We start from the raw sequence: 26,851 nt of genomic DNA on the forward strand, positions 1-26,851 counted from the left end.
CTTTCAACAGTCTGGCTGGCAGCTGCTGTGGGTGTGAAAGACCAACACAAGCCCAACAGCAAGAATGCTGCCAAAGCCCACGTTCTTTTGATCTGCTTTACTAAGGAAAGCAACGTTAAGGGGTTGACAAGTTTACTTTAATCCGGCATACAAATGCCATTCACTTAGTTCAGGGGAAAAAGACAGCAACCTGAACTTTGGAGCAAGATACAAACAAATTATAAACATTGACAGACAGACCAAATACTATTCATAGTTACCAACATCTAGGTTCAGCCTGGGAGCTCATAACAAGGGCTGGCCCAGAGTCATGTGCGCCACCATGGCTGAGGTTAAGAGCTCCGAAAAATGGAAAGCCAACCCCTGGTTTTATATCTTTTTTAGGATCAAGGGTGAGTTACAATGTGACTCACCCACGTGACATAAAATTGTCACAAAGAGGTGACTTAAACCCACGTGGTCTAAAAGCCTCTGATGTCCCAAACATGTCACTCAAACTCATGTGTAAACTAGGCCCTCCCCTGAGGCAAAGAGGTCACCAAGGGCTCCCAAATCTAACCAAGGAAATAAAGGCCAAACTCTTCATGTGCACTTGGTTGAACTGAGCGCTAAGAGCCCGTTTTGTTTGCCAATACACTATACAAGTATTAAATGGAGATCTATAAGAATAGATGAGTAAAGAGGGTACCATGTGGACATTTGAGCTGTTGAGACAGGGCAGGGTAAGTGTAGAATGCCAGTAAAATCAACTTGAGATGAAATACTACTCATCAAATAAAAAAAAATTTGAGAAGAGACAGACAATTCTAGGAGGACCAGAGAGAAAACTTTCTGAGAAACTAAAGTCCTGAACTAGTCAAAGATCCCTATAGTTCACTGTGTTCCAGGATTTGAACTCAGATTTTCCTAACTCCAGGTCCCATGCCCTATCCATCTCACCACCCAGACGCTTAAAGATCAGAAGAATAGAAAGACCAAACAGCTGCCTAAAGAGAGAAGCTTATGGTGGAGTCTGTATTTGAAAGAAGCAGAGAGGGGAAGAATGAGAAGATAGCAGCTGTGTTAGACTGAAATGGTTGAGAAAGGTGCCTGAAGTCAGGAGCATTCTTTAGCTACTATTATCATCAGCTCTATAATTGCTGGAAGTTCACTGAGGGAAAGTAAGACCTTTATGCCACATCAAGAGCTATTTGGACTATTCTCTCTCGCACAACCTATAGTACTAAATAAAAGGAAACCCAAGGTTTTGACTGCATTATCCATGGCTCCTCTCTCTGGCTTGAAAGGGAGAAGATCTAAGGATCTGTGCAGTCTTCCAGCCAAGGACGTAATTCGAATTAGCTTAACATTGTTTTAGCACCCAGGTAAGGATGGCTGTGTGCTAAAAGACCTTAACAGTACTTCGGTGGTCTAGGAGTAGCAGAGGAGGAGCTTTAATCAGCAGGAGAGCTACGAGGACCAGACAGAGATTAGATGGCAAATAACTGATTTAACTCATCGTGTGACTTGTGCCACAGAGACCAAGGACCTCAAGACCTTCAGTCTAGAGTTGTGAGTTGGTCCAGATATGGGTTTTCCTATTTGTTTGACTCCTTGCTATATAGCTCTAAGTGTGTGTTCCCCATGAAAGTTGCTCTCATTGATAGGAGGTGTGACTCAAATTTACTGGGGGGTTATTTTGATATTTTGATTATTTCTGTTTTTGCCTTCTATTAGGTAAACATTACGCTATTGCTTCTCGTTTAGTAAATACTGCATGTTTAAAAATTAGTGTTGTCATCATGTCAGGTTTTGTGTAAATGAGAAACACCCCAGTGGGGGCTTAGAATCTATAGCAGGGGCTAGTGAGAGTGTATATCTCCTACTCTAGCCCAGGATTAGGTTTAGGAACCTGACGTATGAATAATAGTTTCATGGCTGCCCTTGTAGGAAATCACACTGAATTGCCAAAGTGGGTACAAGTAAGGTAATGAGCTTTCCCCAGCCCAGGAGGGAAGAAAGTCTGGAGAAAGCTCACATCATCGCTATGCTTGATGTACAGAAATGTTTTTCGTACAACAACTTAGTGTACAAAGCTCTGCTTGGCTTAGTGGGCAGTTTCAAGATGGACACTACTGGTCTGTCTGTACTTGGGTAGCTTACAATCTCTTTGGGGAAACCAAGAAAGACACACATTAAAAGTTAAGAGCAGGACAACGCCTGCAAAGAGAAGTTAGATGGTCACTCGTTTTGTGATGTAGAGTTTCTTTATTTAGAGAGAGGTTGGACTAGGTTGTCTCTGAGACTGATTCTAGGGTTTGGTGAAAAGGATTGAAAATAAAATGAAGTTAATGCTAAATGTAAGATACTGCTGAGCTGGAGGGTCACAAGCACAAGATAGGGCAGAAAGAGTTAGAACAACAGAGTGAAGAAGATTCACATGTTTAGGGCACAGAAAAGTAAAATTGTGTCAAATATGATATAGTTTCTGAAAACGAAAATATCTTCCTAGGCTGTGTTGAAGTGTCTAGTTCCCAGGAATAAAGAAGTAATGTGTCTAATTATAATTTTGTATCATTCCATCTTTACTAATACCTTCTAACCCCTAACACTGTTCTTCATCTTCACCATGACCTCCATTCCCTCCACCTCTCAGTTGTTTCCCAAACCATGATTTCAGCCCTGGCTATACTTTGTCACCTTCCCTATCTTGACTCCTTGGTGAACCAACTCAACTCTACGCTTTCCTCTGGCCCTCCCTCACTTAAATACAATGCGCTTGCACGTCATGGCATCACCTCCATGATGTCATGCTCCTCTTAAAGAATGAAGGACAAACAACAACTCTCTTCTTGCTCACATGCCTTTACCATCTTGTCGTAATACTGATTACACCCTACCAAGTTCACTCTCACTCATGTCTTACGTGCAGTCTGTTGCCAAGTCCTATCAATTCTACTTCTGTAGTATCTCTTGTATGAGGTTCCTTCTCTCGATGCACACAAACACCACCCTGGTACAGGACCTTATCACCTCACATCTGGCCTCCTGTAATAGTCTTTGAGTTTGCCTTCCTGCCTCATGTCTCCTCTTAACTCCATTCTATCCTCCTTTCTTCTGCCAAAGTTTTCTTCCTACATCATTGGGGTGATCATGTTCCCCCTCCCCTCACTTTCACTCAATAAACTCCCTATTATATCCAAGATTAAATATAAAATCCTTCATTTGGCTTTAAACCCTTCAGGGAAGACAGGCACCTCTGGCATGAGGCCTTGCCAAGCCTTTTCCAGGGTTGCTCATCCACCTTTGGTGTCTACCTCTCATCCAACTATAACCTGTAGCTTGTGTGGAGGCCACACCCCAGTAAAATTATCTCAGCAGATGGGCTAAACCAGATTGAGGGTAACTGATAGGCCTTGGGCTCATCAATGAGGTAGTGAGATGTCTGCCCCAAACTATATATAAAGACTTCCTTTGGTGGAATGGCCAGATGAGAACAGTTTGTTCCAATGACCATGAAGTTGGCTGAAGCAGGTGCCTTGGAACACTTGGAGCTTGGTTCAACATTGAAGACACCAAGACCATCTGCTGCATCACAGGCCATTGCCAGTTGTCTTGACTTTTGTCCTGTCACTGGACTTCGATGACCGTGGAAGAGAGGGAGGCTAACGACTTTGTGCAGCTCTGCCTCACATCAATCCAATTCATGCACGAGTCAAGACATCACCAAGGTGTATTTGGTCCTTTTCAAAAATGAAGGATAAGCCATAACCTTTCCAGTTTCTTTACACTTTACTCTCTACCATATATCCTATAATGTGGCAATATTGACTTCCTGGCTGTTTTTCCAGCATGTGACTTGAGGCACAGACAGTTCTCTAGAGAGGCACTCCATCTCTTGACTCTTTCCCCTTTGTCTGGAGCATTTCCCCTTTTCATGGCCCCCTCCTGAAATTTGTAATTCCCTTCAGGTCTCGGCTGAGGTTCTTCTTTCTCTAGGACCACTTTCCCAGGACCCCTCACCACTTGTGTCTTTCCTGGAGATTATTTCCCACTAAACTTGGATATATCTTGTATATGCACAGTTGCTTGTAGGTTCTCCCATTTCAATATGAACAGCTTGAGGGAAGGCACTGTTTTTTGCCTGTCTATCCTCATCTCTTAGTAGGGATCTTAGCCTCTCACCCTGCCATCTAGTGAACAGTTAATCAATGCCTGTTGCCTTACCAAGGCCTAATGTAGGATTAATCTCATTCTCTGCCCCTTTTGCTCCTTCACATGCTGCTGAAAGGACATGGCTGACATAATAAAACCATGCTTACTGGACCCATTACAAATTTATTACCTTTTTTCAACTGAGCCTTTGATACAGCAAGGCAAATATTCTATTGCTCCCCAACAACTCACAATCTCAATGCTCACACTAACCATTCTAAACCTTCCGATTTTTCCTTAGTCCTCTCATGGTATCTTCTACCTTCACCCACTCATCCAAGGACTTCACTGAGAAAACAGGGGCCATTCCTGGTGTTGTCTCTTCTTTCATCAAAGGTGATCATTCTTGACTTCTCTGAAGCACAGGACACTGGTGCTCACCTTCTCCTGGATGCACTCTCCTCTTTGTGAGTCTAAGAGACTAGTCTGCTCTGGTTCTCTTATATGTTCTCGAGTCCTCTCTCCATCTTTTTTGCTAATTCTCCATCCACGTTATACTCCATGACAAGGGATATTCCTTAAGTCTGTGTTCTGGACTTTCTTGTCTTTTTATTCTATGTTATCTCACTTGGCAAGCTCACCAGTGGCCATGGGTTCAATTATCATCTCTATGCAGAGGACTGTTAGATCTGTCTATCTATCTATCTCACTTCTCTCTGTACTTTTATTTATGTAGATCACCTCCATCATGCATACATACAAACATACATGTATGCATATATATGTGTATGTCCAACTCTAAAGCTTCTCCTGCATCACATCCACACTTGCCTCTTGGACATTTGGAATTGAATGTCCTGTAGACATCTCAAAATCAATATGTCCCAAACACAACTCATTATCTTTGGTCCCAAACCATCCTTGCCCCGCAATATCTTTATTCTCATCAAGGGCACTACCCTCTTCCCAGTTATCTGGCCTCAACACCTTGGTGCCAGCCTCAACTCAACCTTTTCATTTCCCCCCTCCTCAGTTATCCAGTCCATTGCAAAATCTCATCCTTCTTGCCTTACTTTGTCTCTCATGTGCATGTCCTCTCCACTCCCACAGTTAGAAGACTAGTTTAGACTGTCACCATTATGACCCTTGACTGTTGCGATCCTTTCTTGGCCTGTCTCTGTGTTTCAAGTTCCTCCACATAGCTGTCCAGATAACTTCCCAAAGAGGTATGTTTTATCATGTCACTCCACCACTGCTTCATCAGCACTAGTGACTCCCTGTTACTGCCAGGATCAAATATTTGGGATTTAGAGCTCTTCATACCTGGCCTTTTCTGCCTTTATCATCTTCTTGCTCCACTGCTTCCTCATACTCAAAAATCTAGCTCCACTGGCCTACCTGCCTTCCACAGTCAGGCCATATCTAGAGTACTGTGGGAAGTTCTGGGTACCACATTTTAGGAAGGGCCTTGGTTGGCTGGAGAGCATCCAGAGGAGGGCAATCATAACAATGAGTGGTCTCAAGATCAGAGCAGATGAAGGCTGCCCTGAAGGTGTTCAGTGTGGATAGGAGAACCTCTAGGAAGAAAGGAATAGGTGTCTGTAGGTACTTGAGGGGCTGTCTGAAGAAGAATTCCACTTGTTTTGTTTGAATCCAGAAGGCAGAAGAGAATAAGGCTCAGTGAATGGCCATTGCAAGGAGGCAGAGCTGAGCTGGTGTAAGGGGAGGAATAAAGCAATAACAAACTTTTCCTCAATGAGAGTTGTCTAAAGTGGAATGCACAGGCTCCAGAGCTAGAGTTCCCTGCCATTAGAGGTCTTGTAGGGGAGGCTCAGTGACCACCTGACTGGACAGTAGTGGGAATACCTTTTGGAGCATTGGTTAGAGTCAGTGAGCAACTGTGAAATTCTGGAATTCCAATGGGAGGATCTTAAAAGCCCATCTCTCCCCTACCCCAAAGTGTGCAGAGGCAGCAAATAATTACCTCTCTAGAGAAGTGGTGGTTCTCCCCCCGCCCCCCATCCTTGGAGCTCTTCTCAGAGGCTCAGTGACCACTTGTGGGGTGTATTACAGTGGAAATTCTTTTTGTGTTTGGATTGGGTGAGGTTCTATGAGTCTGTGAAATAAACAAAAATACCCAGAAATACACAGGTCCCAGGCAAATACCAACACTATTCCTGAATATAATTGAGCAATGATGAGGTAAACACATTTGTCGTTCCCATCAGCTTTGCCCAATATCTGGGTGACCTTGAGTTGAGAGGTCAGCAATGGCAGGCCTCAAGAAAGTCCACGCCAGGCAGAGCTGGATGGCATTCCTTTAGACAGGCAGAGACTGCATGGTGGAGTGACAAGAACAGTGGTCTCTAAGTCCAAAGATCTTGATTCATATCCTAGCTCAGGCACTGGCCAATTGTGAGAGCTTGGGAAAGTCAATTGTCTTATTTGGGCCTTAGTTTCCTCATCAATAGGTGAAGGACAATAATACCCAAAAGCACTTGCCTCATCAGGCTTGTCCAGAAGTTCCAAGGCGTTAATGAGTCCCAAGTGCTTTGTCAAGCATGACAAGCTCTCAGCATCAGCAGCAATACTGAAGGCAGAGAGAGGGCATGGGGGAGTGCAAGGAGGGCTAGATTTAGAGTCAGTGGATTCTGGTTCAAATCCCAACTCTGCTACTTACTAGCCATGGGACCCCTGGCCTCCTCCTCCTCCTTTCTGGGCCTTGATTCCCCCTCACTCACATACCATCATTGGGCGAGATGATGCCAAAGCTCTTTCTATCTCTAGTCCCTGGGAAACTCCCACCATTCTTATAGAAATCCCAAAGGGGAATATGAGTAGCTAGGATTGATTTGAAGGTTTCTGGCCTAGCTGTTTCTTGTCTCTTTGGTCTAACATGCTTTTATTGATTTATTTTTAATGGCCAGCACCTGTCAGTGAGATGTGCTGGTCCATCTGGGCAGCTGTCTGATGGGGGTGGGGAGGTGGCTTTGATAATGCAGGGTCAACGTTCCCAGAAGCCTCTGGCTGGGGGGAAATGGCTCTTCTCTGCTTTCCCTCGTTGAGGTCATTTGCTCCATCCCTAATCTTTTCCTTTTTGTCTCTTTCTCATCTCAGTCCCAGGAAGGGGGTTTGTTGGCAGGACCTTTGTTATGTACTTCTCTTTCTTTGAGCTTTGAGTTTCTCCATGTGCCCCACTAACTATTCAGTCAGTAGAGGAATCAGATGATGGGGCTCCCCAAAAGGAAAGTTTCGAAAGGCTCCCTGCCCCTCTGTGATATGCAACTGGCTTCACATGGACACCTCTGAGCAGAGAGAAAGGAGTGTTTCTGTATATTCCCCACACAGACCAGGATTCTAGATGAAATTGAATGAGGAATGAGCTAAGTAATGGAGCTTCAGCAAGTAGGTTTATGTGATGAAAAAAAGTGAAGATGTAGTTGACTTAGCACATTTGTACAAGAATCATAGTGGAGAAGCACTTTGCCAATGGCCATTCTGCTTGTGGAGGGTGCCATTGGCCTCTTGCCAGGCTTTTGACCATCACAGGCTCTGCTTCATCTTTAGCCACTTCCTGTCACACAACCTCCATAGTCAATCAGTGGCTAAGCCTTGTCAATTCAATCCCCTTCACTTCTATGGCTCTAACTCCAGCTGAGGCCTTCCCTCCACCCCTTCCCTGGGTTACCAGCAGCAGCCTCATTCTAACTGGGCTTCTGGCTCGCTGCCTGTCCTCCGTCTTTTCTGTCCTCCACATACTTGTAAGTGACCAGGTCATGGTGCCACTTCTATGACAAAAACCAGCTTCTCAGTCTGGCACAGAAAAGCCCCAGTGATCCAGCTCTCACCAGATACCCTTTCCAGACTTATTCCACACTACTCATCATTTGCACACTCTACATTTCAGGCAGATTGGACTACTTGCTGTTTCTTTGATATGTGGTACTCCATTTACCACCTTTGTGCTTTTGCTTAGGTTATTCCCTATCGCTAGAAAGCACTCTCTCTTTACCCCTGCCTCTTAGAGTACAGAGCTTCCTTCCAACCTTAGTGCATGCGCCATCTTTTGAAGGAAGCCTTTCCTGATTCTGTTAGTGGTTGGCCATTTTGTTCTCTCCTGAAATGATCACATATAGACTTCTATATATACCCATGTAATGTTATCCCCCTAGATAGAATGCATGTGCCTTGAGGGCAGGTGCTGGTTTTTGTTTTGTTCCAGTGCCCAGGATACTTCTTTGCAGCTACTCAAATATGTCAATGGATCTAAGATCTCAGCAGTTTGGAAACTGCCTTCAGAGATGCAGATTGCAGCCCCTTTAGGCCCACCCAATCCCATATCCTCTCATAGCTTTGGAGATGCTTGTTGGATGGTATCAGGTTCATGGGCAAGGCCGTGATTTCAGCTCTTGCCTTGGATCAAAGTGTGGTTTTGAGGTTAGTTTCAGGCTGCCCGGTGATCAAAGGTGAACTTCACCTTTAGCTGAGCCCTGATCCAGCCTTGTCAGGAGGTATTCGAGCAGTCCCTGAGCCATACGTGGCTCATAAAGCCCTCACCCCAATCTCCTGCTCTAAGGCAGGTAGATGTGGAAGTGTTGGGCACCTTGTAGGAGCAGGACTGCAGCAGGATTGAGTGGAGGGCAAACAGTGCCTCTGTTTCCCAGTCTCCAGCTCAGAAATCTTTTTGAGCTTTTCCTTATAAATATTAAAATATGAGATCATGTAATATTGTGTAGTTAAGCAGGGATCTCAAAGTTCAGAGTTTGAAAATTCATCAATCCCCATTAATAATTGAGAAAATGTTAATGTGTTCTGGAGAGTTTCTTTGGGTATTTCTAACATTCTTTTGCATGTTGCTTTATTTCCACTGTGGAGTAAAAAGTGCCTTGAAATTTCTCCTTAAAATTCTTCTGCCCTTTTCCCCAAGATTGCAGGTCCACACTCATGATTAATATGAGAAAGGGATCTCTCTGAACCCGTCTCATATGTAAAGCAGGCTTGAGTTCAGATTTTGATTAAAATGGAGCTGCATGGCCTTCCAGCTCAGCTCTAATTTTATTTAAAATTCTTTTCTGCCCCTGTGCTGAAAATAGCAAGCTGATATTAATAAACCAGGGCTTAGAGCAAGACATTGCCAGAGAGAGAAGCTCTTGATGGTAGCTATTTACCTAACTAGAGTTTGATTGCGAACTTAACGGGACTCTGGATGACTGGAATGGAGCAAGCATCTTCAAACTCCTCTCGGTTTTTAACCCAATTGAATTTGTCCCCTGCAAGTTTAATCTCCCATGGCATAGAGCTGGCATGAGGCTCCCAAAGCTTCAAGTTCTTCAAGTGAGAGCTCTTTAATGACATCACAGGCACTGAACTCGGAGAGTTGGGTTAAATGTCTTTCTCCAAATGCAAAACAGGGGCCAAGAGTTAATAAGTTCTTTCATGGAGTTCTATTTCTGTCCTGTTTTAACTCTTTCTAATGTCACTAACAACTCAGCCAGCAAAGAGGTTTTGAATTAGCTTCTTAGACTTCTTCAGAAGAACTTCAGTGTTGAGAGATGAAAGCAGCCCCCACCCCCTTATGAGTGTCCCCATTCTAATGAGCCAAACTACCTCATAGTGTTTGATATGACACATTTGGTGCCTGGAATGACCCACTAAGGCAGGCCTTTGCATGCGCCTACCTCAGCCCCCATATCACACTACCCAGGCCTGTGGAATGTGCGGACCTGGCCCTGGATGGTATGGTGGAGGACAAAAGTCCATTTGTCTGCTACTAAAATGCATCCCAATCCTGACTACCAGGGGGATAACGTAGGAGGAGAGAAAATAACATTTGAATTGACTTTATTTTGGGCAGAGGAGGAAGTATTTCAAACCCCTTTATAGTTCCCCTAAAAACTTCATTACACATTTGGCAGATAGGCTCCTATAGCTCTACTGGCTGGTCGTAAAATGCAGGAAGAATAAATTTGGCCCCTAGTCATTGCACCTGCTTTACGGCCTGTCAGGTGGTGGCCCATTTGGCTCCTCTTAGAGACTTTGCTCCATGGTTCAGTGATTTGATGGCTGCCCCAAGGACTTGGGTCAGTGACACTGTCATGGACATAACGCAGACTAAAGGTTTCTCTGGAGCTCTTATGGGAACCCATTGGTCACGGAGTTGGAGAACAGAATACGTTACAGATTGCCAGTCTGGTAGGGAACAAGGGTGAGCTTTGTAGTCACTGAACCCAATGCTTTGGACAAGTTTTCATCGCCTTAGTTGGGGTTTCAAATTCTGAAAATCATATTACTAGTGAAAAGGTATTAAGTTAGGTGAATTATTGCCTTAATTATATATCCATTTTCTGGCTGCCAGGAGCATCTCCAGGGGTCATCCACTGGGTGATTCCTGTTTGCCCTAGGATGATGGTGTAGGGAATCCAGGAAAGAGATTATTTAAAACATCAGCCTTAGAAAGAAGCTTGCAAAATGGCAAAGACCACAAGACGCCAAATAGTAATGAGCTTATTTTCAATAATAGGAAAACAATTTGTACATAATGCAGATTAATTGTCTGTAAAATTATATCAACTCTTCTAAATAAGTTCTGTGTTATGAGGATACTATACCGTGACAACACCAATAGTGATAGTGCCATTTTACTTTTCCAAGGGTCATAGAATATTAGATATCCTGTACCCTTCTCTCCCCCACAACCCCTGGCCTTCTAATTTGGCTCTGATGAAGTACTGGCACATCAGTTCAAGGTGGTTGGCAGAGCAGCCTTAGCAGGAGACAGGTCCGACTCTGATTCCCATCCATCTGGTGGGAGAATGAAGCACCAAATGGATGTTGGTATAAGGCTGCTACAACCATCAAGTATTCATGCTGGAATGCCCTTGTGTTGGTAAGCAAAATGGGCTCCTTAGCACTTAGTTCAACCAAGAGCCCTTGAATAGTTTGGCTTTTGTTCCCTTTGAGTAATTTAGTGTATTTCATTGAGCCTTTCTAGGTCCTAAGCCCCAGGCCCAAACCTGTATTAGGTGTAAAACCTTAGTGGGTGTGGATTGGCAACTAAGGTGGGGCCCAAGGTGGGGCTAACTCCAGGGAGGGCCTAGTTTACATGTCTGGGAGAGCAGAGACTCTTAGACCAAAAGAACCTGTGCTGTTGGCAGCTTTCTGGGTGCTGGCTATGGGTGGATCTTATACCCCCACAGAAGCTGGTAGCTGGATTGTTGAAACAGCCCCCCAAAGAGTCAGTCAGTCAGTTAATAGTCAACAAGCATTTAAGAAGAAACCCCTATGTGCCAGGGACTTTATGAGGTTCTTGGGATACAAAAAAAAGGCAAAACAATCCCTAATCTCAAGGAGCTCACAATCTAAAGGAGGAAGCAATATGCAAACATGTGCAAAAAGAATACATATGCATGCACATGTGTATGCTTGTGTGTGTGTGTGTGTGTGTGTGTGTGTGTGTGTGTGTGTGTGTGTATTCTCAGAGGGAAGACATTAAGTTTAAGGAGGACTGGGAAAGGTTTCTTGTAAAAAGTGTGGGACTTCACTTGAAGGAAACCACGGCAGCTAGGAGACAGAGAAGAGGAGAAAGGGCATTTCAGGCATGGGGGACAGTCAGAAGAAATATCCAAAGCCCATTGCCTAAAAGAATGTTATCATGAGACTCCAGTTTGTTCAGGATGAAAGGATCCATTGTGGATGCCATCCAGGATGGAACTGAATCCCCCAAAGATGTTTCATATTGTCAATACTAGGGGCTTTTCCATCAGTTTCCAAAGGCAGCATTATAAGGAGGTCCCTATGTCTTTAATCACTCATTCCTCCTCAGTGAATATAGATGATATTTGTGGGAACTATTGGTAGGCATTGTATTCAGTTGGAGATGGGCAATGTGGGCATGGGAATTAAAGGAGAAGGGACTAAAATAGCCTTTTGTCTCTCTCCCTGTCTTCCCTCCAGCCCCTCAGTGCTGGCCAAGTTATAGTTGGCACTCAATATGACTTTGTCAAATGTCAAATGGTAACTGTTATTGATGAAGGCTAATAATTTAAGGCTAGAAATCTTTGGTGGATCTTTTGCGCCTCAGCCAACCATGCTCAGGTATGAGCTGATGTTAGGCTTGTAGCCAATTTAGATTCCCTGAAGCTTCCAAACAAGATGAGACAGATTTTACCATGACTAAATGTATGGAGTTTGTTTTGTCCTTCCCTCCTCATCCCTCCATCCTTGATTCTCAGACTGAAAGCTAGGTAGTACAATGGATAGAATGTTGGGCTTGCAGTCAGGATCACCTGAGTTCAAATTCAACCTCAGATCCTTACCAGCTTTGTGACTCCAGACAAATCACTTAACTTCTATCTGCCTCAGTTTCTTCATTCCTATAAAACGGGGAAATGATAGACCCATCTCTAAGAGTTTTATGAGGATACAATGAAATAATATTTGTCAATGGTTTGCAAACTTCAAAATAGTACATAAATGATCAATATTTATCTAGGACACTTCTGAGGCAACCTCTTAGGACTGGGCTTATCTGACATGGAAGGATGACTGCTCAGGGTACAAGGTGCTGGAAAGAGTCAGACTGTGCCACAAATTTTAGCCATGGCAGCCTCTTGTCTTCTTATGGCATCCTTACTTCCTTCTCCAATAATATGGGGATTGGACTGGCTAATCTTCAGTCTTTTCCCAGTATACCAGCCAGGTGGCAGAAGCCAGCACACTGACTGCATAGCCTTGCATTCTCAGCATCTCAATAGTGGGGTTGTAGGGTCATCTGACATGGAAGGATGACTATTTTGACCCCATGGTACTGGATAGAGTCAAACTTTGCCACTTTGCACAGCCATACTTCTTCACAGCTTCAGAAGACCATAGTTAGGAAGAGACAGTAAGAGACGTTGTTGTTCAGTTCTTCAGTTGTATCTGACTCTTTGTAACATGGTGGACCATAACTGTCTGTGGGGTTTTCTTGTCAAAGACACAGGAATGGTTTGTAATTTCCTTCTCCCGTGGATTAAGGCAAAGAGAGGTTGAGTAACTTACCCAGTGTCACATAGTAAGTGTCTGAGGCTGGAGTGGAACTCAGATCTTCCTGACTCCAGGCTCAGTGGTCTATCTACTGTGCCACCTAGCTGCCTCATAGTAAGAAATGCTTCACTTAAAATAACTGGAGATGATATAAAATACCTGGGAGTATACCTGCCAAGACAAACCTAGGAATTATATGAACATAGCTATAAAACATTTTTGTACAAATAAAGTCAGATTTAAATAATTGGAGAAATAATAATTGTTCATGGATGGGCCAAGTGATTATAATAAAAATGACAATTCTAACTCACCTAACTACTTATTCAGTGTCATCCCAATTAAACTCCCAAAATTTTATTTTGTTGAGCTAGAAAAATAATAGCAAAATTCATTTGGAAGAACAAAAGGTCAAGAATATAGAAAAAGGAATTAATGAAGAAAAAGTAAAGGAAGAAGGTCTAGCAGTACCAGAGCTTAAACTGTGCTATAAGGTGCTAATTATTACAGCTATTTGGTATTGCTTAAGGAATGGAGTATAGACCAATGGAATAGAGTAGTTATAGAATACACAATAACAAATGATTATAGTAACTTTGTGTTTGATAGACATAAAGATCTGAGCTTTTGGGATAAGAACACACTATCTGGTAAAAATTGCTAGGAAAATTGGAAAGTAGTCTGGCAGAAACTAGGTATAGATCAATATCTTACATCATTTATCAAGAGGAGGACAAAATGGATACATAATCTGGACATAATGGGAGATTGATAATTATATTAAAGGAGTTTGTAATATATTATCCCTAAGATTTATGGGCAAAGGAAGAATTTATGAATAAATAAGAGATAGACAGCATCATCAGATATAAAATGGATAATTTTGATTATGTTAAATTAAATAGTTTTTGTACAAACAAAAAATGTAGCTAAGATTAAAAGGAAAATAGAAAATTTGGAAACACTTTTTAGCCAGTTTCTTGGATAAAGGTCTCATATCTCAAATACAGGGTGTTCCTAAAGTCTGGACACATAGGCAAAAAATGCATATTTTCAAGAAATGAAATGAATGAAATTTTCAACAACATTTTAATTAATTCCAATATTAACAAATAATATCTTCAACATGATTTCCATCATTTGTGGTGCAAAGGTTGATGTGCTTTGCAAGATTCATGAGAACTTGATGAAATAACTCCACATTACCGTCAATTTTAGCACATTCACTCTTTATGCGTTCAATCAAGTGTGTTGCATCTATGATTTTCATTGACTATACCTTCTCCTCTAGCATAACGCAGAAAAAGAAGCCAAGGAGGATAAGGTCTGTTAATATTCCAAATATTTCAAAATATGTATTTTTGCCTATGTGCCCAGACTTTAGGGACACCCTGTATCTAAAGAATTGAATCAAATATATAAGAATATAAGTCATTCCCAATTAATAAATCATCAAAAAATATGAGCAGGCAGTTTTTCATTGAAGAAATCAAAGCAAAAAATGGTAATATGAAAAATGCTCTAAGCAATTTTTGATTAGAGAGATTCAAATTAGAACAACTCTGAGGTACCACCTCACATTTATCCAATTGGCTAAAATATTAGAAAGAGTAAATGACAAATGCTGAAGGAGATATGGAAAAAAAAATCATGGAGGCTAATATACTATTGATGGAATTATGAACTGGTCTGACCATTTTGGAGAACAATTTGGATCTATTTTAGATCTATTTCCTAAAGTGATCAAGGAAAAAGGAAAATAGGCTTTATGTTCTAAAATATTTGTAGCAGCTCTCTTTGCAGTGACAAAGAACTGGAAATTGCAGGGATGCCCATCAATTGGTGAGTGGCTGAACAAGTTGTGGCATGTGATTGTGTTGGAATACTACTGCACTATAAGAAATGACCAGCAAATTGATTTCAGAAAAAACAAACTTGGAAAAATTTGAATGAAATAATAAAGAGCGAAATGAGCAGAACCAGGAGAATGTTTATATAGTAAGAACAATATTGTTTGAAGAGTAACTGTGAACGACTAAGCCATTCTCAGTAATATGACCATTCAAATCAAGTATGAAAGACTTATGAGGAAGATGCTCTCCTTGTCCAGAAAAAGGAATGATATATGAAAGTATGTTTTGTGTGGTTCCGCATGCGTATCTTCATATCTGTATCTGGTTTTCTATGGCAAATGTTGGCCTTCTATAATTTGGAGTTGGGAAGGTGGAAGGGAGACAATTTAGGATGCAAAATGTAACAAAAATTGCAAAACAACAACAACAAAACAAAGCATAAAATGAAATGGAGGCCAGACTATACAAAGGTACGGAGGTGGCAGATGAAATTTCCTTCATCGAGAAATCAAGGAGGCCAATGTGGCTTAAATGCAAAGTGTGAGAGAGGGAATAAAGGATCATCACCTGGAAGAGCCAATGCTGCCATATCGGGAAAGGCTTTCACTGCCTAAAAGTGGAGCATGTATTTTATCCTAGAAATGATAGAGAGTCATTGAATTTTTCCAAACCAGGAAATTACATGGTCAGATATGTGTTTAAGAATATCAGTTGTATACCACTTCTAGTCTGTATCCCAGATAGATCATAAAAAGGGAAAAAGGGCCCACTTGTACAAAATATTTGTAGCAGCTCTTTTTGTGCTAGCAAAGAATTGGAAATTGAGGAGATGTCCATCAATCGGGGAATGGCTAAAGTCGTGGCATATGAATGTAATGGAATACTATTGTGCTATTAGGAATGATGCAAAGCAGATTTCAGAAAAATCTGGAAAGACTGGCATGAACTGAATGCTGAGTGAAGTGAACAGAACCAGGAGAACATTGTACACAGTAACAGAAACATTGTCTGATGATCAACTTTGATACACTTAGCTCTTCTCAGCAATACAATAATCCAAGACAATTCCAAAAGACTCATGATGAAAAATGCTATCCACATCCAGAGAAAGAGCTATGGAGTCTGAATAGAGATTGAAGCAGACTATTTTCACTTTTTTGCTTTTTCTTTCTCATGGTTTTTCTCTTTTGTTCTAATTCTTCTTTTATAACATGACTAATGTGGAAATGATTAATATGATTGTACATGTATAACCCATATCAGATTGCTTGCTGTCTTGGGGAGGGGGAAGGGAAGGGAGGGAGAAAAATTTGGAATTCAAAATCTTATAAAAGTGAATGTTGATACCTATCTTTACATGTAATTGGGAAAAATAAAATTCCAGCAAGTGGAACAAAAATATCATTTGTAAAGGATGTTTTGTAAAGGGCAAGACTGAATTCAGGGAGTCCCATGAGGAGGTTTTTGCAAGAGTCCAGGTGAAAGACAATGAGGGACTGAACATGAGTGGTGGCTGTGTGGCTAAAGGAGATGATGAGAATGGAGGAGATGGGGTTAAGCTGATATTAAAAGATTTGGCATCAAGGAGTTTAAGGAGAGGGAGTGTGAAGAATCAGCCCAAGGCTGTGAACCTGGGTGTGTATAGTTTCTCTAGCTATGGGGGATTTTGAAATATGTCCTACTCTGCCCAGTCAGTTCAAATGTAATTTTCTTTCCTCCTATGTTATTCCCCTGGTAGTCCAGACTGGAATGGATTGATGCAAGTCAGGATCCCTTGCCATCTTCCTTTCCTCACACATTAGTGGGGCATTTCACTAGCAAGTTTGCTCTCAGTTATACTTTGTTCCCTTTGGTTAGAGGCAGAGAGAATTTCTTAACGCACAGTACTTTTTTTCCCTGGCAAAGGATGTAGAGTAAGGAGGAGGAGAATAGAATAAGCTCTGCCTAACTCTCACACTCTTGACTTCTGGATAGTTGGCTTAACATTCCATGGACTGTGGGTGCTGTTCAAGGTTCTGATATAGTAGTGGTGAAAGGAGTCCAAATGACAAAAGGGAAAGGAAACCTGCTTCCCAGAGATTCTGAGGTGACTGATGTCTGCAACATTGCCTGTGCAGTTCTGTAATCATTTATTGTTTTTGTTGTTGTTGTTTGGGTCTGCCTATGTTGCTCAGGCTGAAAATGCAGTAGGCACTCATGGGCTATGATGAACTGCCACAGAAGCTTTGGCATGTTCCATTTCTTGCCTCTCCTTAAGCCTGTTCCTGGGGCCTGGCTTAATGCACGCTCAGAACTCCCTATCTCAAGAGTCCATCAGCCTTAGCATCTCTGGTAGCAGGGATTACAGATGTTTCCTACTATACCCAGCCCAAAGATTTATTTTTTAAATTAAATTTTAATTATCTTTTGTTCTCTCATCTCTTACAGTGTCTCATCCTCCACTCTTTCCCAGAAAACAAAACATAATGCAACTTTTTTGAAGTAAAAACAAAACAAAACTTGATCAAACTACAAAATATTGCATATGCCTGATGTCAAAGGCTGTGCCTACACCTGTGATTCCTAATCTCTGCAAATAAACTAAGGAAACCTTTTCTCATAATTCTTCATTGACATTAAATTTTGTCAGTATGGTTTTCTAGGATTCAGTTTAAGTCATTTTGTTATTCTTTGCACTTACACTATGATTTTCTTCTTATATTTGCTTCCCTTTGCATCTAGGTCAGAAGATAATCCACCCAAATCCCAACTGAGGCCAATCCACTGATTCTAGCTCTGGGTTAGCATGCCATGAGAAATTTATTTATTGTAAAATGCAATGAAACACCTTTACCAATAAATTAAAAGGATATAATTCCTGATTAAATTCAAGTCAAACCATTCTCCCCCCTGCAGCCACATTCATCATGGTAATCCATAGTATTTGGTCAGAAAAATATCCTGCCTAGAAATAGGAGTTCTGTGAAAACATCCGGCAGCATCTTGGAGTGGGTTGGGCTTTCAATGCCTCAGGCAGTGAGAAAATCATCCAGCTTCTCCACCTCCTTAAAGGACCAGCTCAACTTCCATTACACATGCAACCTCAGGGGATGAATCAGGTACCTTCCCAATTCTTTTCCCAAGTGGCTGTCCTGATTCCCAGCTCTGCCAAGAGAGCAGTGTGCCCGAGTGTGTTGAGCCATCCAGCACTGACTGTGCCTGCCTTTGGTCCTCTTTGCCATTTTGCTGAGTGTGATGCAAAGCTTCAGACATGTTGTAGTTTGTATTTTTTATTATTGGTGATTATAGAGCACTCCTTCATATGATTGTTGCACATTTACAATTTTTCTTTTCACAAATGTTTGCCCCAACCTGCTTTTAATGTTTATTCTTTTCCCTAAGTAACCCATTAAACTCTATATAGAGCCTCTATGTTGGGGAACCCCCCATGAGTACAATAATTGCCAATCTAAAATTATCATGCTGTCTGTCCTCCCCCCATTTGAGTGCAGGACTTGTGTTTTAACTCCAGGGACTTCTGTACCAAGCTGAGATTCTTTCTTTTCCTTGAGGATTGCCAATGGAATCAGAGGCAAAATCAGTTGCCTGTGGTGGTGCCAAAAGCCTTTTTTATTTGATTTACAAATATTACCACCATAATAACATTGTTCAGGCAAGGTAAAATGGGAAAATGCATAATGCAAGAATGATGTTGAAGAAGATTCTGTCTTTAGGTGGGAACTAGTCTCTTAACATGTTATTTTAATATGTTGCTCGTTATTGGACATATATGCCCAGGGGTCTTCACACAAGATATTCCTTATACATTTTAAAAGGAAATAACATAAAATATTAACTTTTTTACTGAGTTTCCTTTCTTTTGTATTAATGGCATTTCATATATTTATTAATATAAGAATCAACCTCTTGTAATGCAAAAAATGTGAGAAACCTGCAATTATATTTGGGGAGAATGGACCAAGTGATGAGAATAGGGCATTGGGAATAATGCTTCTCAATCACTCATTAATATTCATGTGCAAGTGAGTCAAAAGTGATGTGTGTGTGTGCTTCTAAGATCAGCAACTGAGAGGGAGGGTTATTTTCCCAGCATGAAAAAAGTTTGATTTCTCCACAGCAAGAATAGTTTTTTTTTCCACATGGCTGTCACAATCCATGATATTTCAAATGTGAAGAGCCACAAACAACTGTGAAGTAGTTTTCTTATCAGTAGCTACAGTAAGAGGAATTAAAGAATTTGATGAATCCAGGCTAACATGTTTTAGAAGGATTTGATAACTCATAGAATTTTAGAAGAATTTCCTTTTTAGGTATGGGTAGGTTGAATTAGATGCCTCTGAGGTCCCTCCCAAATCAGAAATTCTGTGACTGAGTTTGTGATTCTGGGATCATTCAACAGCACAAAGCTTGAGCAGCTATTGCAAACCTTCAGCTAGAGATTCTTCATGCAGGGAGTTGGGGGTACCCTTAGTAAACAAGATGTGACATTCGTAGTCCTTTGAGGGAGAATGTTTTAATCTAATGGAGTCATGGAATGATGACAATATGATTGTCCTTCTTGGGCAATGATTCTGGCTTTCTAGACAAGTTAGCATGATCCTCAGTTCATTCCTGAGGTGCTTCCATGGCCTGAAGTGCTTTGCATTTGTGATACAAAACAACAGCAACAAGAAGCCTCAATGTTGCCTCATTAGGGTATGGAGTTGGCCCTGGGTTCTCCAAAGTCCTGGTAGCAAAAGACATGCCCTCTCAAGCTGAAAAGTTCCCTGGAGTCTTGCAAGAATGGCTAATTTGTCTTCTGAGGAGAAGCCTAGCTAAGTTTGGAAAGGCTCAGCACCCATTGTATTTTTCAAAAACTAGTCACTCTAGAAGACAGGTTGTAAAGGGGTGGGGAGTAGTCTTGATCTGCGTCAATAACACATACTGACATGACTGAAATGACAGATGTTTTTAAGTAGGGATGGGTATCCCAACAAGGTCTTGTTGATCAATAGCAGCCTTTAGAATAGTTAAGACCCAAATCTCCTTCCAGAAACAACTCTGTATTTTAGCTTTTCTTTCTGGTCTCTGAAAGAAGTCAAAAGCAACTGGGGAAGATGTATAGTATTTCTCATGCTCATAGAAGATCGTCTTTTTGGTATAGAACCACTTAGGTGTAAATAAAACATCTGAACACCTTTGTCTCTTACTATTACATTGTGAGTGCCCCATAGGCAGGAACTGTGTCTCATTTCACCCTTATGTTTATTAAAGACCTCCTCAGCACGAGCACAGTGCCTTCCAAGTTTCCAGCATGTTGATCGACTATTTCCCTAACTGGCTAAATGATCATGGCCAACCCTTCTGTCCTGTCTCTGCTTTTCCCAAATGGGTTATTGCAGTGACTCTCTGCTAGGGGTGAGGTTATATACAGCATCCAGAAGTGACCAATTTTGGTTTTTCAAAAGGCAAAGTCATTTCCTTTGGCTGCTCAAGGTGACTAATGCAAAGTAAGCCATTACTGTCAGTGAAAGTAAGGCCTCAATCTTGTGTGAGAGAGAAATCTAGATTAGAGCAGGGAGCCTTGAGCTGTACTTGATGGATCAAGGAAACTGGGCAAATGCCATAGAAGTGGGGAAGAGTTCAGACTTTGTGGTCTCAGGACACCTCTTCCCCAGCATGCCATCTATACCTAATGGGTAAAGTCAGTTTGGGAATGGTGGATGGAAGGCAGATGGAATGGTGGATGGAAAGGTCACTGACTGGAAAGATGATCCCTATGTGCAATAATGGACTAGCTGGAAAAGCAGAGGGAAGAATGCACTGCAAGGGGGTTTCTTAGAGATAATTACTGCTCTACTAGAGTCTTTATGAAATATGTTCCCTCTTAACCACCCTCTCTCAACCCCAAACTGCCGTGGAGAACAAAGTATATCTCTTCCTGATGAATCTTGGTTTACATTTCCTTTTTATTTTATGTCTCTCTATTATTCATCAAATGATCGTAAGCGGCAATTCAATTTAACACCTTCTATGTGGGTAGTAGGGAAGGGTAGGCAGGTTAGGTAGATACAAAAGGCTACTACTATCTGACCTACATCCTCAAGGAGCTTACAATTTTCTGGGGGAGGGAAAACTACCTAGAAAAGAACCAGGAATATTGCCAATGTTTAGGACTTCATCTCTAAACAGTGCGTCATCCCCCAAGGCAATGTAGGCTGGCCCAAATGTAACTTGAGCCTATATTCCTGCTTGTGTCAACCTCGTTCTTTCTGTCTTTACTATTCACCCAGAGTGAGATTTCTTATCCTTACACATAATGCTATTTACATATCTATCTGCTCTCAAGTATTCATGCCTTTGAATCAAGAAATATATCATTTCCAAAGCAACACTATAATTATCTGTAATGAGCAGTAACAGAGCTACGGTAAAAAAAAATAATGGTTGGAAGAAATTAATAGGCATCCTTTTATCTTTAAAAGAGGTAAAAATATACACCTCACATAGGCCAGTCAATCAATCAACCAACAGGCATTTATCAAATGCTTGCTATAAGCCAGGCATTGGGGATACAAAAACAGCCAGTCAATAAACATTTGCTAAGCACCTACTATGTGCCAGGCACCGTGCAAAAGGATAGGGATATAAAAAGAAGCAAAAGACAGTCCCTGCCCTCAAGGAGCTCATGTTCTAATGGGAAGCAGGGAGGGAATCAATTACAAATAAACAAGCTATATACCGGATAAATAAGAAATAATTACGAGAAGCACAGCATGAGAATTGAGAGAGGTTGGGAAAGACTTCCTACAAAAGATGGGATTTTAGCTGAAACTCAGTGGAGCCTATGGAAGCCAGTAGCTGGAGTTGAGGAGGGAGAGCATTCTAGGCATGGCACACAGCCAGAGAAAATGCCTGGAGTGAAGAGATAGTATGTTTTGTTCATGGAACAGTCAGGAGGCTGGGGGTACTGCATCAGAACATGTGATGAGGAAGTAAGGTATAAGAAGACAGGAAGGATTGGACAGGGCTAGGTTATGAATGACTTTCGATTTTGCATTTGACCCTGTGGGTGATAGGAAGCCACTAGTGTTTATTGAGACAGGAAGTGACAGAGTTGGGCCTGTGCTTTAGGAAAATTATTTTGTTGGCTGAATGGAGGATGGAGTGGAGTGAGGAGAGAGGAGGCAAACAGCCCCACTAAAAAGCTATTGGAATAGTCAAAGTATGAGGTGTTGAGGGGCTACATGAGGGGCGTGGCAGTGTCAGAGGAGAGAAGGGGGTATATTCAAGATATGTTGCAAAGTTAAAATTTTCAGGCCTTGGCAACAGATTGGATATGGAAGGGGGTGAGAGATAGTGAAGAGTCAGGGATGGCATCTAGGGACCCAGAGCCTGAGGGACCCAAAGGATGGTTTTGCGCCCTGTAGTAATAGGGTAGGTAGAGGGTAGATTTAGGGGGAAAGAATGAGTTTAGTTTGGGATATGTTGAGTGTGAGAAGTCTACTGGACACCCAATTTGAGATATCTGCCAGACAGTTGGAGATACGAGATTGGAGGGCAGCAGGGGCCTCCAAGGTAGATTTGAGAATCATCAGCATAGAAATGACAATTAAGTCCTTGGAAGCTGGAGATCAGTTGCCAAGTGAAGTAGTTTAGAGGGAGAAAAGAAAAGGACCCAGGAAAAAACCCTGGTGGACACCCATGATTAGAGGGGATGATCTGGAGGAGGATTCAGCAAAAGAGACAGAGGAGTGGCCAGACAGGTAGGAGGAGAACTGGGAGAGAGTAGTGTCCCGAAATCTTTGAAAGGAGAGAGTATTGTTGTGATGAATATCCCTTTGCAGATTCATACCACATCTGAATATCCAGCCCAACATCAGCATAAACTCATGTGAATTTAGTGGTTGGGTGGTCAATTGGGTTGGCTTGTCAGGCTATAAGTCATAGCTGTGTCAAAGGAGAGACACTGGGACCCTTTCCTCTGATCTTGTGTGCATGAAGTGGTGGCAAGGTGTGCTGCAAACATGAGCATCCTGGAGCCATAACCTCAGTCTGTGAGATTCCCTTCACCTCATGTCTATTGCTGTACTGCCCAACAAATGGTGAGCTCCTGGAGGTCAGGAGCTCTCTCATACTTTTCTTTGTATCTTTGGTGCTTAACACCATGACTGGCACATAGCAATCACTTAAGAAATGTCACTTGACCAACTGACTGATTGACAAGGATGTTATAGAGAAAGAAGACCCTGAGAAATAACACCTGTGAGCACCACCACCACCACTACCACCATCTCATAGCATTAAGACAGCAGGCATTAGAAGGATGGGGTAGTCCCAGAGTTGTCCATACCCAACATTTGGTGCCATTGGAGGCTGGGGACCTCAAGCCAAACTGCCTGTTTCCCAGCTTAGCCTCAGGTCAGCCATGACCACGTCCAAACTCTCCCTTGTTCCCCTTTGACTTCCCCAAAGGGAACAGATTTCTGGGGCATCAGAGGTTGAGTTTGGGATCTATTAGGACGGTGTGTAATGACAGGGATGAAGTATAGATCCAAGAGCCTGGGAGCAACAGCAAAGCTTAAAAGCAAAGTGTTTCAGCAATCTGGCTAGCAGCTGTCGTGGGGGTGTAAGATCCACCCATAGCCAGTACTCAGAAAGCTGCCAACAGCACAGGTTCTTCTGATCTGCTTAACTAAGGAAAGCAAGGTGAAGGGGTTGACAAGGTTACTTTAATTCAGCACACAAACTTAGTTCAGGTGAAAAATCCAGCACACTGAACTTCAGAGTAAAATACAAACAAATTACAAACATCAACAGACAGACCCAATACAGATTCATTGTTACCAACATCTAGGTTCACCCTGGGAGCTCAGAACAAGGCCTGGCCCAGAGTCACTCGAGCCACCACTGCTGTGGGGAAGAGCTTCGAAGAAGAGACAGCCAACCCCTGGTTTTTATATCTTTTTCAGCATCAGGGGTGAGTTACACATGCGACTCACCCATGTGACCTAGAATCGTCACAAAGAGGCAGACTTAAACCCACGTGGTCTAAAAGCCTCTGCTCTCCCAGACATGTAAACTAGGCCCTCCCCTGAGTTGGCCCCACCTTGGGCCCCACCTTAGTTGCCAATCCACACCCACTAAGGTTTTACACCTAATACAGGTTTGGGCCTGGGGCTTAGCACCTAGTAAGGCTCAATAAAATACACTGAATTACTCAAAGGCAACAAAAGCCAAACTCTTCAAGGGCACTTGTTGAACTAAGTGCTAAGGAGCTCATTTTGCTTACCAACACACAGAGGCAAAATTTATAATGGAGTAGAAATGGTAAGGAGTGAGTCCAAGGAAGGACTACCTTTTATATAGCTACCCTTCCTTTTTATAGCTACCTTGATATTACTTTTCCCTTCCTTTTACGTAATTTCATTTAATAACATATTCTTCTCTGTCCCCTATTCAGCAAGACTTATCCTGTAAGGAAAAAAAAAACTAATATGAAGAAAAAAAACAAAGAAAAAGAAAAACAGCAGCTCAGCAAAACTAACCAATGTATTAACTGAGTTTGATAGTGTATACAATTTTCCACATCCATAGTCACCCCCCTCTACAAAGAATATATTTTTTCTCATCTCTTCTTCAGTCAGTATAGTTATACAGTGTTTCCTCCCTTTTTTCTTTCCTTCCTCCCTCCGTCCCTTCCTTCCTTCCTTCCTTCGTTCCTTCCTTGCTTCCTACAATACTGTTGTTATACATATTGCTTTCCTGGTTCCCTCTTCTCAGTTTACATCAATTCATATTGTTCATGTAAGTCTTCCCAAGCTTCTCTGAATGCTTCACATTCATCATTTATAATATTCCATTCTATTCACATATGATGATTTGTTTAACCATCCTCTGATTGATCGATACCTGCTTTATTTCCAGTTCTTTGCAATGTAAGGCACAAAGTACTTCCTTGACTGTTTTGGGGTACAAAGGACCTTTCTTTCTGTCTTTGACATCCTTGGCACACCTGCTTAGCACTGGAAAGAGGAAAGATTTCTCATTTGGCATTTACCCTCTGCTGACCTCTGGGTCTGGGCCAGGTTTGTGCCCATGACTGACTCTTGGACTAGAACAGAGGCCCCCAGAGGGCAGGATCTTTGTCTTAGATTCCCTTTATTCCCCACATTTGGTGTCATGTATAGTCAGGCATATATACATATTTTTTCACCGAGAGAAAAAACTAGGACCCTATCACAAAGTCACTTTGCTTAGACTGTCCATGTAGCAGGTAATCAGAAACAAGCAAAAGCAGCAAATCTTTCTCCCTCTCATAGTTGACTTTAATCATTTGAAATCACAATTAGAACTAAGGGGAACCTTGAAACTTTTTCTTTTCCTCAGAGCACAAATGGGGAAGGCCTTACTGTCCGGGCCCAAGCACTTTGTGTCCTTTTGTCTCAAGTATCTGGGTTGGTTCTGGTGCTGAGTATGAATGCTACTCGGCTTCTGTGCTTCTGTTCAGCCTTTGTGAACTTGTAACTCATCTATTCCTACTAGGTGGCAGTACATGTGTAGGAATTAGTCTCATCCTTTGATCCTGGCTTCCTGCTCCACTGTCTTTTCCCCCTTGTTCTTAATGTCATCACAATGTGATATCTATGAGAAGGGAGAAGCAGTTTTATCATCCATTTGAACAGATGCTGATGGGATGCGTGCTTAATGGCATGGCTCTATGGCTGTGTAATTTTCAGTCTATTGTAATGGAGGCCCCACCTACATGGATATTGGCTCAAAACAATACTCTTTTCATGTGGAGATAAGAATGTCATCTGTCTTCTTTTTCCCCCACTAGGTCACATGTGCCAATTTAACGAATGGCGGGAAGTCGGAGCTTCTAAAATCTGGAGGCACCAAATCCACCCTAAAGCACATCTGGACAGAAAGCAGCAAAGACTTGTCCATCAGCCGGCTTCTCTCACAGACTTTTCGTGGCAAAGACAATGGTACAGATTTGGACCTGCGCTATGACACCCCAGAACCTTACTCGGAGCAAGATCTCTGGGACTGGCTAAGGAACTCCACGGACCTTCAGGAGCCTCGGCCCAGAGCCAAGCGACGGCCCATCGTCAAGACGGGGAAGTTTAAGAAAATGTTTGGCTGGGGTGATTTTCATTCCAACATCAAAACTGTGAAGCTCAACCTGTTGATAACTGGGAAAATCGTTGACCACGGTAACGGGACCTTCAGCGTGTACTTCCGGCACAATTCCACTGGGCAAGGCAATGTCTCTGTGAGCTTGGTGCCCCCAACCAAGATTGTGGAATTCGACTTGGCCCAGCAGACGGTGATCGATGCCAAAGATTCCAAGTCCTTTAACTGCCGGATCGAGTATGAAAAGGTTGACAAGGCGACCAAGAACACTCTCTGTAACTATGACCCTTCCAAAACCTGTTACCAGGAGCAGACACAGAGCCATGTGTCCTGGCTGTGCTCTAAGCCCTTTAAGGTCATCTGTATTTACATTTCCTTTTATAGTACCGATTACAAACTAGTACAGAAGGTGTGTCCTGACTACAACTATCACAGTGACACGCCCTACTTCCCTTCAGGTTGAGGAGGAGCCAGTGTGGGTAAGACTGAAGCCTGAGGAATAAAAGAGGTCATATGACAGGGCTGTTACTACAAAGGAGAAGGTCCCATCTGGGGCCTGGATTGTGTCTACGATGCTGCTGTTGTCCACGGGCTGCCAAGATCCCAGGGGGGACAATCTGGTGTCATTTCTGCCCATTGGCTCCATCTCTCAGTGTAGTTGTGAATCACTGCAGGTTTTACATAAAATCACCCAAGGAGAAACATACATACACACAGACATA

At 42.2% G+C, this 26,851-nt stretch overlaps 1 protein-coding gene across 1 annotated transcript; it reads left to right on the plus strand.

The window, feature by feature from the left end:
• The first annotated feature begins 689 nt into the window (after positions 1–689).
• Positions 690–26,851, plus strand: NXPH1 (neurexophilin 1). Its single transcript, XM_036759346.1, has 2 exons — positions 690–722; positions 25,831–26,851. Exons 1-2 carry the CDS (start codon positions 690–692, stop codon positions 26,590–26,592), a joined length of 795 nt encoding a protein of 264 aa, XP_036615241.1. The 3' UTR covers positions 26,593–26,851.

Source organism: Trichosurus vulpecula, chromosome 5 (genome assembly GCF_011100635.1).
Source record: "Trichosurus vulpecula isolate mTriVul1 chromosome 5, mTriVul1.pri, whole genome shotgun sequence".
NCBI classification, from domain to species: Eukaryota; Metazoa; Chordata; class Mammalia; order Diprotodontia; family Phalangeridae; genus Trichosurus; species Trichosurus vulpecula.